Source organism: Notolepis coatsorum (assembly GCF_963971535.1).
Source record: "Notolepis coatsorum genome assembly, chromosome: 16".
NCBI classification, from domain to species: Eukaryota; Metazoa; Chordata; class Actinopteri; order Aulopiformes; family Paralepididae; genus Notolepis; species Notolepis coatsorum.
In genome coordinates this window covers 26,700,608-26,715,361 of record NC_140180.1, presented here as the reverse complement: position 1 = coordinate 26,715,361, position 14,754 = coordinate 26,700,608, and the positions used below count along the sequence as shown (strand labels likewise).

The 14,754-nt window shown below is 44.6% G+C and overlaps 1 protein-coding gene across 1 annotated transcript in view; it reads left to right on the top strand.

Annotated features, from left to right (window-relative positions):
• The window catches only part of stag3 (STAG3 cohesin complex component), a gene marked incomplete at both ends in the record, with an annotated part of 71,462 nt that overhangs the window by 28,831 nt on the left and 27,877 nt on the right, over window positions 1–14,754 (top strand). The window contains 3 exons of the mRNA XM_084332006.1: window positions 333–551; window positions 11,323–11,390; window positions 11,486–11,573. Of these exons, the coding sequence (XP_084188132.1) occupies window positions 333–551; window positions 11,323–11,390; window positions 11,486–11,573 (375 nt within the window). The remainder of the gene's footprint in view (window positions 1–332; window positions 552–11,322; window positions 11,391–11,485; window positions 11,574–14,754) is intronic.

Here is a 14,754-nt window from a genome sequence, read left to right as displayed (position 1 = left end):
CATCTTTTCACCGCAGCAGCTCGAACTCTCAGTGGCGAGGAGTAACGCGTGGGAGGCTCACGCTGCCCCCGATACTTCCTGTTTTCGCCGCACCGGCCTTCACCCAACCGACCTGTAGGAGTCGCTGTCCACAACCCACCGGCTTTCCCACCCTCTAACACTGCCAATTGTGTTAGTATGATAGCCGGCCGAGCCGGTAGCAACGCCGAGAGCTGGGCTCGATACCAGCATCTCCTGCGTTAGTGGCGAGCGACTTGCCCACTGCGCCACTCAGTTGCCTGCAGTTTTACAATGTTGAATGATGATCTGATCTCACTCACTCTTCTCACCAGTATCTGGACCTTCTACTGGCCCAGGTGTGTTCTATAGTGGAGAAACACACAGACGAACGTGTTCTGGATGCCTGTGCCCGCGTGTCCACCGTTCTCTGCTCCAACTGCTACACCTTCTCTGGCTGCTACACCTTCTCTGGCCGCACCAACCTGGCATTCAGCCAGCTGCTAGACCGCTTGAACGAGCGCTTCAACACCTGCCTCAGTGACATGCTGCAGGTGGGTACACACTAGGGGTGCACAATTTGGGACATTTCACGATTCAATTTAGATTGTTGGGGGTCACAATTTTATTCAAAATCGATTCTCGATTCAACCCATGCATAGATTTGATTCTAGATAATTTTTTAGGTACTTTTCCCATTTGACTGCGGTAAACACAGAGAAAAAAAACGTATATCCTCGGAAATATCCCTCATGTAAGATATCGTCATTTCCAGAATTTCATTGGCTACAAAAACGTCAGGCCGTCGGAAACGTTAATTAATAGGTCTCAAAGAAAAAAATCACATTGAATAAATCTTCTCAGGGTGTCACAACAGTGTCTCCTCGCTCTATCCCCATGGAGAGAGAGCTCCTATATGGTGGGGGGCGTCCCCATGGAGAGAGAGGTCCTATATGGTGGGGGGTGTCCCCATGGAGAGAGAGGTCCTATATGGTGGGGGGCGTCCCCATGGAGAGAGAGGTCCTATATGGTGGGGGGCGTCCCCATGGAGAGAGAGGTCCTATATGGTAAGGGGCGTCCCCATGGAGAGAGAGGTCCTATATGGTGGGGGGCGTCCCCATGGAGAGAGAGGTCCTATATGGTGGGGGGCGTCCCCATGGAGAGAGAGGTCCTATATGGTGGGGGGCGTCCCCATAGAGAGAGGTCCTATATGGTGGGGGGCGTCCCCATAGAGAGAGGTCCTATATGGTGGGGGGCGTCCCCATAGAGAGAGAGGTCCTATATGGTGGGGGGCGTCCCCATGGAGAGGGGTCCTATATGGTGGGGGAAGTCCCCATGGAGAGAGGGGTCCTATATGGTGGGGGGCGTCCCCATGGAGAGAGGGGTCCTATATGGTGGGGGAAGTCCCCATAGAGAGAGGGGTCCTATATGGTGGGGGAAGTCCCCATAGAGAGAGGGGTCCTATATGGTGGCGGGCGTCCCCATAGAGAGGTCCTATATGGTGGGGGGTGTCCCCATAGAGAGAGAGGTCCTATATGGTGGGGGGCGTCCCCATAGAGAGAGAGGTCCTATATGGTGGGGGGTGTCCCCATGGGCTCCATCCCATCCTGCCAAGAGACTTCTAGATGTTGCCAGGGCAAATGTGGATCAACCTTTGTACTGTCTTTTACTGTTATGAACTTTGCTACTAAGTAATCTACTGTGCCTATATTACTACCTACTATGCTAATATGTCTATACTACTATGCAGTTCGACACTGTTTGAGGAACAATATCACTTACCCTTAGCTGCCAGAGTTGTACTTTTCCTGCTGACTTGTTGTACAGAATTTGTAAGTCGCTTTTGTTAAAAGTGTCAGCTAAATGACTCCCTCAACCTTAAAGGTGTATGTGGCTGCTATTTCATTGCAACACGCTAAGGTCGACAATGGCACAGTGGGAAGCCACAGGGTGGAGTCTCTCTTCTTAAAGGAGGCTCTAAGATTGCGCCCCCAGAGCACCCTGAGGGCTCCAGAATGGGACTTGCCCTTAGTCCCGGCAGCACGGTGGTGTAGTGGTTAACACTGTCGCCAGGGGTGTGTTGGTGATTTCAAAGCTGGTTGCACTGCGTTTTATTGACGTCACATGCACGCACATAAATGTTCCCTCGCGTGTGCACAGGATGTAGCCTTCAATATATAAAGAAATTATATTGTCAACAGATATGGTGGAAAAACAAACAATGTTTTAAATGTAATTGTAGTTACATTCTTCATTTAGTTTGTATTTACTTTTCTGGTTTAAGTTGTCACGTATGTTGTTGGCTCCCAGAACTTTCGAGGTGGCCCATTTATTTTAATGAACATCAAAGATGCTACCAGTGAAACCATTAACCGTGAGCGGGTTGGGGTGATCATTTGATTCATGGCGCTGAATCCCCTTTCACATTCTACAGTGCTGAAAGTTGATCTCAGGTCGCATACTTATCATGGCAGAAAGATTACCTGCAGCTAAAATGAAAATAAATTGTGACGGAAGAGTAGGCTACAGGACATTCTCTCCCTCTGTGTGTATCTCTCCCCCACTCTCTCTGTCTCTCTCCCTTTATGTGTATATCTATACCCCCTCTCTTGCTGTGTGTGTGTGTGTGTGTGTGTGTTGCCTCCCCTCTCCGTCTCTTCAACCTGGGGGAGAGATAAGCTAAAGCTGTGGACTTGGTGGTCTGTAGCCTACTACATTATTCTATTTGGTTATGGACTTGGAGGCCAATATTATCTAACAGGAGCTCCACCTCGGCTAGTAGCCCTCAATGCCTGAGGCATATAGCTGCAATTCATGCACGGGTCCTCCGAGAGGCCCTCCCTCAGGTGCTCTAGACCGAGGCAAGAGGGGCAAAGATCATGGGCCGTCTTCGGGCTGAAGAGCCGCCAAACTGGCAGTACAGCTGTGAGTGTTATAGGAACCAATGTACTGCATGCCGGCAGCAGGGAGCGACCACGCTGCCTTCACCAGCAAAGGTTACTAGTTGGCTGTGAGCTAAAGTGCTACTGCTTACTGTGAAAAACAAATTGGGAATCACTGGGAGCGATAGCACTACCTTCACCAACGGTTGATAATGGTTGTTATCAATATCAACTTAGATTTAGCTTTAACACTTTGACTGCCTAAAAACGCTTTACAGCGTCATTGCTGGTCATGCTAAAGTTGCCGGGGGACGCTGTACAGCGTCCTTATATCAATATTTCAAAAATCTGGAATCGGATTCATATTCCCCCTCCGCTGGCCTGAGATCCATCAGCAGGACCCACTGAGCTCTCTGGCGGTTCACGAGCGCCATCTGGTGGCCGATCGGCGCAACTGCTTAACAGGAAGCGCAGTAGAGGTTTTGCTGGTCGGCCCTATTACTTCCGGACACTCGGTATAGCTTCCGGCACTCTAGCTCGTCACTCTACATAGCGATCGATTGCCAATAACTCGATAAACAACATGATTTGGACGTATATACCATTATACAAGCTGGAGATGGACCGGGTAATAATATATCCCATAATGATAAAATTTCTACTCGACGATGATCGCCCAACGGCGCGCGGAGACTGGGGTGAGTTTCAGCGTGTAACGTTACCATCTTCGATACTAACTGCTTTTATCAACATTTGACCCACATTAGATGATTGGTATAACGCTGCCCACGGAATTATAAACGCCCCCTCGCCCATCCGGTCAACATCAGATGACGTGTAGTAACTTCTAGAAGTACGTCTAGTTGGAATTTTTTATATCGCGCTGATTGCCATCAAACTGTATTTCATCATCAATATAATGCATTTGGGGCTATATATCACGTTCTGGAGAAAGTTGCAGAAAGAGATGAAAACATACTTATACATTAGACCATACTTTACTATGAATATGTGAATGAAAAAGTTTAACGTTGCTACACAATGAACAATACATATAGGACTTTGAATGGGCCCTAATAATGGCAATGTAGCAATAGAATTTAAAAAGTTATAGCCCTGCAAAGAAGGGGACTTTCTCCATAGACAAATAGCGCTGGCAATCTATGGTATATCATTAATTTAACCCAAGGCAACCAAAGTGTTAAGCTAAAGCACTACTAATTAGGAAACAACATACCGACAGCAGCTAACACTCCGGGTTAGCGTACTAGTAATCTACAGGGTGTAGGTTCTACTCAACCAGCTGAGACCAATCAGTCGGTGATGAGACGTACCCAGATGGACCACTGAGTGGGCTTTGGCCATCCTGCCCAGCAGGCGCTTCACTGACAGAGCGGTGACCATCCTGCGAGCATGAGACTCTCGGAGACGACGGGATATCTTCCTGACACTGGGTAGAAAGAGAAGCCATCTTTGATGCTGAGTTCAGAATCTGGGATCTGGGGCCTCATGCTGAATTTCTTCTGCCGCCTGAAGAGGCTTTGTTGTGCTTTCTTCACCACCTGGCCGGTGTCCACATCCCAGGTGAGGTCCTTGGTGATGTGAACACAGAGGAACTTGAACCTGCTGATTCTCCACAGCGGACCTGTTGATGTGGATGTGGTCTAGCCTTTCTCCCCCTCTCTTGTAGTTCACGACCAGCTCCTTGTCTTGTAAATGTTGAGGGAGAGATGGTTCACCCTGCACCATTATGCCAGCCAGGTTGTCTCTTCCCTGTAGGCCATTTTGTTGTTGTTGGTGATTAGACCTATCACTGTTGTGTCATCGGCAAACTTAATGACCATGTTGGAGCTGTGTGTGGCTACACAATCGTGGGTGTACAAAGAGTAGAGGAGGGGGTTCAGGACACAGCCTGTGTTAAAGGTCATGGGTCTTATTCGCACCACCTGGCAACGGTCTGACAGGAAGTCTAGGATCCAGCTGCACAGTGTGAGATCCACTTGTTTTTCAATGTGTACATAATGTAAATATCTGTAGATGACAGCATCTACTCTGACGGATCTATAGAGGAACAGCAGCTTTCATTTGTGTGTGTTTAGACTGGGGAGCTACAGACAGACAGAGCGGAGAGCAGATAAGGACTTGGGCTGTGCGCTAAAGGTCATCGCAGAGAGAGCCTTTTGAATCATAGCAGCGTTAAAGTGTGTCAGAGGTGACAAGAGCGCCGTTGCCATGGCGTCGTGTCACTTAGTAACAAGAGAAGGGGCGTGGCTACGGGGATGGCCACCGGTTGCTAGGGGAAAGACGTTATAGCTGTGAGTTCTTCTGGTTAGACGCAGACTAAGAAACGAAGCGTAGACACGCAGACAGAGAGACCCCAGGAGCTAGAGGGTGGGGGAAGGGAAGCTGACGCGTAGCCCCCACCCTCCGGTTGCCACGAGCTAGCTTCGGCTAACAGGGAAGGCTTTTGGATAACACTAGGCCGCGACAACCACCGGGCTGATAGAGAGAGATTATTAGAATAATGAATTCAATAGCAGTCAAAGACTTTTCAGAACGGTTTCCATCTTGTACAGAGTATGTTTATGAGAATAAACGTCAACATCCAGGAGAGGTATCCTATTTCCAGTGTGTTGTTAATTCTTTTTAGATGAATGCATCAACGGGGAAGATATCGTGTATCAGCTAGTATGATGAGAAAGAGATAAACACAGCGCAGAAACTTCACGGAGCCACAGGTGACGAGGTGATTACGTAAGGGATAATATATAGCTACGAGGTCATTGTCGCAAAATAATTTACTGACACTGCGTTCTGGAACACCGAGGCGCAACCAAGGTGTTCTAAACGCAGAGAAGGTCAATTATTTTCCGACAATGACCGAGTATAGCTATACATTATCCCGCTTATTACAGGGCTAACTTACTAACAATATACGTAATTCATTTTACACCATCAACAAGACGAGGTCAAATGCAGATGCAGTTGTTCTGTTCTGTTGCTCATCGGCAGACGGCAGGTGTGTGGTCTGATTGCATCTGATGTAGTGCAGCTGTGCATAATGGTAGAGCTTAGCTTTCGTGACTGCGATCAAAATGCTTGATTGTGATTGGTCAATAGAGCTCTGTTGCCCCTAGCAGCGGTCATTATTGCGCGTTGCCCATGACAGCGGTGAATTATCGAGAAATAATTGACCACTGTTAGGGGCAACCGAGCGCTATTGACCAATCACAATCAAGCATTTTGTCGAATGTTAAAACGCCATGTAATAATGAGTTATAGTCAACAAACTAAAAGTATTATCACATATGAGTTATTTCCCTCTAGGTGGTTGAGGGCGCTATGGAGTGTACTGCGTTGATCTGTTTTGCTGGTAGGCAAATTGGTGGGTCTTTTTCAGTGATGGTCGTTAGTCCACTACAGAATAAAAGGAGTAAGATAAAATAGACAGAGTAAAATAGTGCAATAGTGCAGTGCAATAAAATACCGGTAGTAGAATAGAATGGACATAAAATGAGCACATAAAGTGCAGACATATAAAATCAGTTTTTTACAGTGCAATACAATAGTTCTGGATTACTGTTTGTAACAGTTTAAAGTCGTCTTTACCTTCTCTGTTTGGTATCCACAGTTTAAAACTTGACAGTCTTCCCTCCTGTTTGATACCCACTTTGACCCCTCGAAACTCCCACTCAGGGCAAACCTCCCTCTCAGGGCGCAGTTCCCTCTCTCAGGGTGCAGTTCTAGGCCTGGGTCCTACACCGTTTTAAAGCCTGACAGTCTTTCTTGTTTGATACCCACACAGTTTAATACCTGACAGTTTTGAACCTGTAATAAAAAGTAATAGACAGAGTAAAATAGTACAGTGCAATAGAATAGATAGTAAAATTATGCAACAGTCCAGTGCAATAAAATAGAATGGACAGAGTAAAATAGTGCTACAGTACAATCAACAGCGGAGTGTATTAAAAGGCTATGGTGATGACATTAGCGTTACTTGTTTCTGCGATGGGCGTGCCTTCTCCTGGGAGGTTGGTGTGGTGATGACATTAGCGTTACTTGTGTCTGCGATGGGCGTGCCTTCTCCTGGGAGGTTGGTGTGGTTAACCTCTAGGTGTAAAATGTGTTCAGCTCAACCAGTAGTATTGGCTGTGCTACTGGCTTTCCCTTTCAGGTATCCTTGCCACATGCTATGGGAGTTATTACTACTTTGTTCTGTCTCTATTTTATCTGTATATTGCCATTTTTATTAAAAAAAACTATTGTTATTAAAAAAAAAATTGTTATTAACTAAGTAAAAAAAATTCAATATAAGTCTAGTAATGTATGAATTAGTAAATATAATAAATATAGTATGTTCTGATGAGTAAAGGAGTGGGATTAAATAAGTGTATGCTTCTTCCCACTCCTTTTCAAATATGTAAATGACAACAAAACTTTTTTTTAATTGAGTTTGACTTTTTTCTTTGTTCTTTGTTATTTATTTTTATTTTTTATATACGGTACATTTATTATACCTATTCATTTATTGTTGAGTTTTTCTGACTCACAATATTCAGTTTCTTCATAGTATAGGCATGGACATACAGTAGGCTATTGGTCATAGGGATACAGAAATTACATTTCCCATCGCCATGGGACACCATGAGACACTTCTGGAACTGGAATTCAATCAACCTGGTCAACTTTATATTGAGTAAACTTTGAAGTCAGGAGATGAAGAAAGGACAAGTCTCCATGAGGTACTGCAGGAGACAAATGAGGGAGAGAGAGATGTGTGATCCTTTAACTAGGCCTCCCATTGACGTGGGAATGAGTGACGACTTGAAGTGACTATCGTGGTGTGGAGGGTGACTGACTGGTATGGATGATTATTGCACTTTTTAAGTCTTTTCCGGAAACCTTTTGAATGCTGAGATGATTATTATTTTTCGGATCTCTGTATCGACAGATAGTGAATAATAAATGACTGATCGAGAGCATAAAAACATCCCTATAAAAGATGGCTTTACAGCCTGGCTCTGTTGAGACTGGCAGTTCTTGTACAGGTCGTAGTCATTATATCTAGCATGTAGAGAGGAACGCTGTCTGTACAGTATATCCGGCTAGACGTGCCAGATGCAGCATGTAAACGGTTTCTTTTTTAAATGATTATTTATCTGTTTGTTAACGTCGTTGAATTACCCCCCTGCCCAATGTTATTATTGAACTGAGAGTGACTACACTATGCAGCTAATACAGTATACATGCTGCCACACACAGACATGGTTGTCCAATGGAATGTGGAATAGGTCGGAGGCCATATTCCACATTCATGCCATATTCCACATTCATTCACACGTTCATGCGGGGAGTCCCTGGAGTGTCTGTGAGCTTGGGGAGTTCAGTGGTGGGGACTGGTGTTCGGCTCTGGGGGGGGGGGGGGGGGTTGGTTTGGCCCATGGGTGCCGTCGGCTGCTTGGTCCCGGGGGTTCACATGCGTGTGCACACGGCGATGTTCATGTTTGATCGTTGTATTTGGTGAATGGTCCCGGGTGACGTATTCGGGCTGTTTGTGTTTTCCTTCGGTCATGACATGCTCTTATCAGGGGGTGTGTCTTGGATGGGGATGTGTTGGGGATTGATGTTTGGGGGACTGGCTATTCCGGGGGGGTTCACATGCTTTTGAGCAACATTGGGCCTCGTTCACCAATACACTATTATTTTTCTTATATTGTTTCTTAACCGTCTGTTAACACTATCAGTGCCGGCCTTGTTTACCTTTTTACCCCCTTGAATGCCATCATCCACTTCAATGTTAGCCTTAAAAACGCATAATCTATGTTTTAAATTATGATTTAGTGTCTAATCTGCCCGTCGCTTATCAATGACTTGTTTGCAGTCAACATTGTCGAAACGGATTGTTTTTTAATCGGTTCATATCCTTTTTATAGCATTTCGAAAAGCTATCGTTCTCTCGAAAAAAATATCGGAAAATTGAAAGATTCCCCCATAAACGGCATTTATTGGAATATTCTCGAATACACTAGACCAGGGGTTCCCAAACTTTTTCAGCTCGAGACCCAAACGAGAAATTTGGTGTTTCCCCGGGACCCAAACTTACAAAAATACACCATGAATTGCCATAACATACATTTATAAACTACTGATAAAGAACACAACAAACCATGAATTTCAAATGTATATGAAATGTATTATTTAATTATAAAAGTACATCACAGCAATAATCAGAGTGTAATGTTAAGTTGCTCACCACCTCATAACATGTAGGCCTACATACAATTTTGTAACACTTTTAAATGAACAAACATGTTCTCCTTTCTATTTCTCACCCCTTTTTCAACTCCATTTCTTACCCCCTCCCTCCGTCCCTCAACCTTAAACCCCAACATTGAGCAACATTCTGATTAATTTGTACTGACTTATTTTAAAATTCTACTCACCTGACATCATGCTAGAAGGGGTATAAATAATATTTCATCTATGGCACATGCTGAGCATTTAGTCTGTTTCTGTATTTGTTTTTCAGGTATGCTAGAGTAGAAAACCCAGATTCACATAAGTATGTGGGGCCAAACTGACTCAACACATCTACAGCTTTTTTATAAAAAAAAGAAAAAAAATTATTTATTTTATTTTTATTTTTTTATTTTTTTATTGGCGACCCAATAAAAACAGGCCCGCGACCCAGAGTTTGGGAAACGCTGCACTAGACACGTCATTTGTCGGCCTATTTATGAATCGTTTTCAAATAAACGCTAGATTATCGATAGTATATGTATACTTATGCACGCTATAGAAGCGAGCTGAGAAATCGATTCTCTCATTTCCTCAACAGCACACACACATACACATACGGGACACGCTGTTATCTCAGTGAATACAGCTCTGATTATCCTAAAACTGGTAACATAGACTCCTTACCTTAGATCAGATGTTCTCCAAAAAGATTATTCCAATTCCTGATCGCCATTCCAAATATCGATTGCGTTTATTGATTGATTATTGGCTGCTGTAAATATATATTCCAGGCTGCTTTCCATCTCGCGATCACTTCCCTGTTCATCAGATCCCTCGCCAGCATAGTGGCGAGGAGGCTCCCCCTCCACAGATCCACCAGTATAATCGAATGGCCTGCAGTTACACAGGGATAGACGATAGGGGGCGGTATTTTCCCATCGGAGCTCCTAGAGGGGCTGCTGTACCAACGGGAGACTCGGTTGATGAAATATGAATTCAGATCGCTAATTTTAATAAAAAAAAAGACAATTCGCGTCGTCTGCACTCAACGGGGGGCATGAAAAGACGACATAACACGCCGCTGGCACTCAAAGTGTTAACGTCCAAATCAGTTCTTACCCAGGTGTATTGAATGATGACTCCCACTCTAAACTGGAATGCGCGTTCTCTTGGGTCTGCATTGCATGAGCGGATCCCCATATTCAACAGACCAGCGCTGGAGCGCTTTGCGACGTATCAAAATTAGATCAGATTGAAATGTATTAATTTGTCATCATACAGCACCTAGAGCTATATAGTGGAATAGACTATTAATATTCCATATTTATACCATCTAGTTGTGCGCTTCTGGCCACCTCCCGCAGCGCGCACACACACGCGCGCGTACTGTATACAGTACGTGCAGAATTAATCGTTCCAGCAAAGTAGGCTTTGTCAAGACTGAACGACTTGTCAAGAGCCAATCGCACAGTAGGTTGGGAAATGGTTAAGCAGCCACTCATCTGGCTCTGCAAATAGATCTAGAGTCTGAATATCTCTGCATAAAAACATGGCTGGCAGTGCGCATAGTACAGTGCGTGCTCCAAGTCAGACTGGATGGCATCTCTCGCTATCTCTCTCTCTTTCTCTCTCTCTTTCTCTCTCTCTCTCTCTCTCTCTCTCTCTCTCTCTCTCTCTCTCTCTCTCTCTCTCTCTCTCTCTCTCTCTCGATGACAATCTAGTGGTCCACATAAACAAGAAGTTTGGGAACCACTGTCTGATATAGATGATCTCTAAATATGCGTATGGCCTGGGCGGCCAGAGCATCTAACTGTTCTAACAGCAATATATAATCCATTTCAGACAGAATGCATGCAGAATGCATGCAATAAAAATAATAATTATTATTATTGAAAAGTTCTGGATTTTTAAAGTCGCTTCGTGAATGAGGCCCATTCTACTTATTTTATGCCTATTCTTATGTCTGCACGTTCTACATTGCACTACTTTTATTGTCTTTTATAGCTATTCTTATGTCTGCACTTTATGCATTGCTTTTATTCTGTCAAATGTATGTTAATTTTATGCAATTGGCTGTGAAGCACTTGGAGCTGCAATCCATGTATGAAAGCTGCTATATAAATAAAGCTATTATTCAAGCCAGTTCAACACATTTATCTTTGATTCATTAACAAGTATAATAATAATACGTGTGTGTGTATAGGGCACTGCTGATGAAGATGACATGTACAGTGCTGCCAGCGCTTTGAAGAGGATTGCAGCCTTTAGCAGGTGTGTGTGTTTGCTTATGTTTTATGTGTGTGCATGTGGCATTGTGGCACAGTTCAGTCCTGAAAAGTGTGTTTGTGTGCGCGCCTGTGTCCCAGTGCCAGGGACCTGACAAGCTGGAAACTGTTTGAGTCCTGTAGTCAGTTGCTGAAGATTGGACTAGACTCAGAAGATATCGACAAGGAGGTGTGTGTCCGTTTACACCCATACACACACACGCACGCACGCACGCACGCACGCACGCACGCACGCACGCACACACACACACACACACACACACACACACACACACACACACACACACACACACACACACACACACACACACACACACACAAACACACACACACACACACACACCCCCCCCCCCTAAGAACCACCAGGGTTAAAAATCGCGCTGAGCCATGGATGCACACTGAAATACTGGCCGCTATGAAAACCAGAGACAAAAAATGCTCTGACCTTCATAAAAAGTCAGACAAAGCTTTCCAAAAGCTCAAACAGTGAACTCCAAGCCCACGTGGTTGAACAAAAAATTCAAAGAAACAGACTAAGAAATGACGTAAACACCATGATCAAAACCGCAAAAAGAAATTTCATCAACGACAAAACTGAGGAAAACAAAAACAAACCCTGCGAACTTTGGAAATTACTCAATAATCAACTAGGCTGCAGTAAAAAACTTAAAACCAGATTCTCAAACATAAACATAAAGACAGACAACACGCTCATCACAGACAAGCTGGATGTAGCCAATTACTTAAACATCTTCTTCACAAACATAGCCACAACACTGGTAAACAAACTACCCTCCCACTGAGGGCATTATGGGGTAGAACACATAGTAGCATACTACAAAAACCTAGGGGTCCACAAAGACGACTTCAAACTTGAAATGGTAACAACCGATGAGGTACTCAAAAGATGTAGCGCCCTCCAACCTAACAAGGCCACTGGCCATGACAACATCCCCTCCAAATTCCTCAGAGACTCAGCAGCCGCCATCACCCCAGTCATCACACACATAATAAACCTCTCTATAAAACAGGGACACGTCCCCAAGGACTTCAAAATTGCGAGAGTGACCCCTCTGCACAAAAAGGGCAGCAAATTAGACCCAGGCAACTACCGCCCTGTTTCTATTCTCAAAAGTCATGGAGAAAATAGTCTACGAACAGGTCGAAAAGTACCTGGCGGAAAAAAATCTAATCTACGAATTCTAATCTGGCTTCAGAACGTCCCACTCCACTGACACATGCCTCCTCTATTTGAACGACCACATCAAACAAGAGGTGGACGTGGGCAAATACTGCGGCATGGTCATGCTGGACCTACAAAAGGCCTTCGACACTGTCAATCACTCCATTCTGATTGACAAGCTAAAAGCAATTGGTTTTGATAGTTTATCAGTGAGCTGGATGCAATCCTACCTGGAGGGGAGAGAACAGATGGTAGAGGTAAACGATACTCTACCCCCCCCCCCTCACAGTGAGCTGTGGTGTTCCACAAGGAAGCATACTAGGACCGCTACTGTTCCTAATTTATGCAAATGACATGTCGTCAGCCTGTGACTGCAACTTGTTCCTGTTTGCGGACGACTCAGCCCTGCTGGTCTCTGACAAGAACAAGTTGCAGGTTGAAAAAACCCTCAGCTCGGAACTAGGCAAAATCTGCATATGGCTCGCTGATAACAAACTATCATTACACATAGGCAAAACAGAGTCCATTCTCTTCGGTTCAAATAACAAACTCAGCAAGACCGACGGCTTCTCAGTTACAGTGGGTGACAATATTGTCACAAGGAAAGACGAAATTACCTACCTGGGTTCCATCCTAGAGGAAAAATCTTTCCTGTGACAAAATGGCATCCAATGTAATAAAAAAAAGTCAACCAACGAACTAGATTCTTGTACCGGATCTCCTCTCTGGTAAACAAGAATACCCTGAAGACTCTGGCAGGAGCACTCATTCAAGGGTACTACGACTATGCGTGCACCTCATGGTACCAAAGCACCTCAAAGGCGCTTAAAACAAGATTACAAACATCACAAAACAAACTGGTCAGACTACTACTTGACCTTACCCCCAGAACCCACCTCACCCCTGCCCACTTTGACAACCTAGGATGGCTTAGAGTAGATGACAGAGTACAGCAACTTGCAATGGGCCTGGTCTACAAGATACACTATACGACTAAGGTACCCATGTACATGTCAAAATACTTCCCAAAGGTCAGTGAATACCACAACCACTACACCAGAGGAAGCTCAACAAATCATGTTAAACCCAGATTCGGCTCAAACAAGGGACTAAACACGTTTCGCAATTATGCCACATCAATGTGGAACGCCCTACCCAAAGCTGTAAAGGAATGTGAATCCCTACCCACATTCAAAACCGCTCTTAAAGAGCACCTACGGGAGGCTGCAATTCGAAACTGGCCACCGTAATGCCCAAAACCCCCACCACCTCCTAATAGACAGTCTCCTCCCCACCGCATGTATATATTCCCTCCCCGCGGTATTTATATTTCTCTCCCACCCACCCACCCCCTCCTAATGTACAGTCCCCTCCCCATCATATGTATATACTCTGTCAGGATCTAGGGGTAACAGTACTGTATATTTGAATACCGTTTATGTCACAAATGTATCAGTACTAAATACCTATATGTCCCTATGCCATAAATGTCATGTATGTCATAAATGTCTATATTAATTGAAAATGGGGGACCCTGATGTAAACAAGACAAACGTCTTTCTCAGGTCTGCATCCCCTTAACAATTGTGTGTATTGAGCCGTACTGTATTGTACCCATTCTGCAATCTGTTAAATAAAGTTTTCATTAATTCATTCATTCATTCATTCATTCATTCACACACACACACACACACACACACACACACACACACACACACACACACACACACACACACACATACACACACACACACACACACACACATGAACTCAGCCCTCCAGCCCCCAGTCTGTGTCATACACACACACACACACACATGCACTCAGCCCTCCAGACCGCGTGTTGCTTTTTAACAGCGGAGGAGTGCAAGAATGTGACAATTTGACCGCGGCAGCGCGAGAGAGCGGCAATGCGGAAATAGGCTGTCTATTGCCATTCTCTAAGACAAACGCTAACCTTAACCAGCTCCTTAACAGCGCCTAAACTTAACCGTTCTAACCTTAACCAACTCCGAAACAATGCCTAACCTTAACCTTAACCTTAACCTTAACCTTAACCATGCCTAACCTTAACCTTAACCATAGAAAGAATATTGCCATTCTCTAAGACAAACTCTAACCTTAACCAGCTCCTTAACAGCGCCTAAACTTAACCGTTCTAACCTTA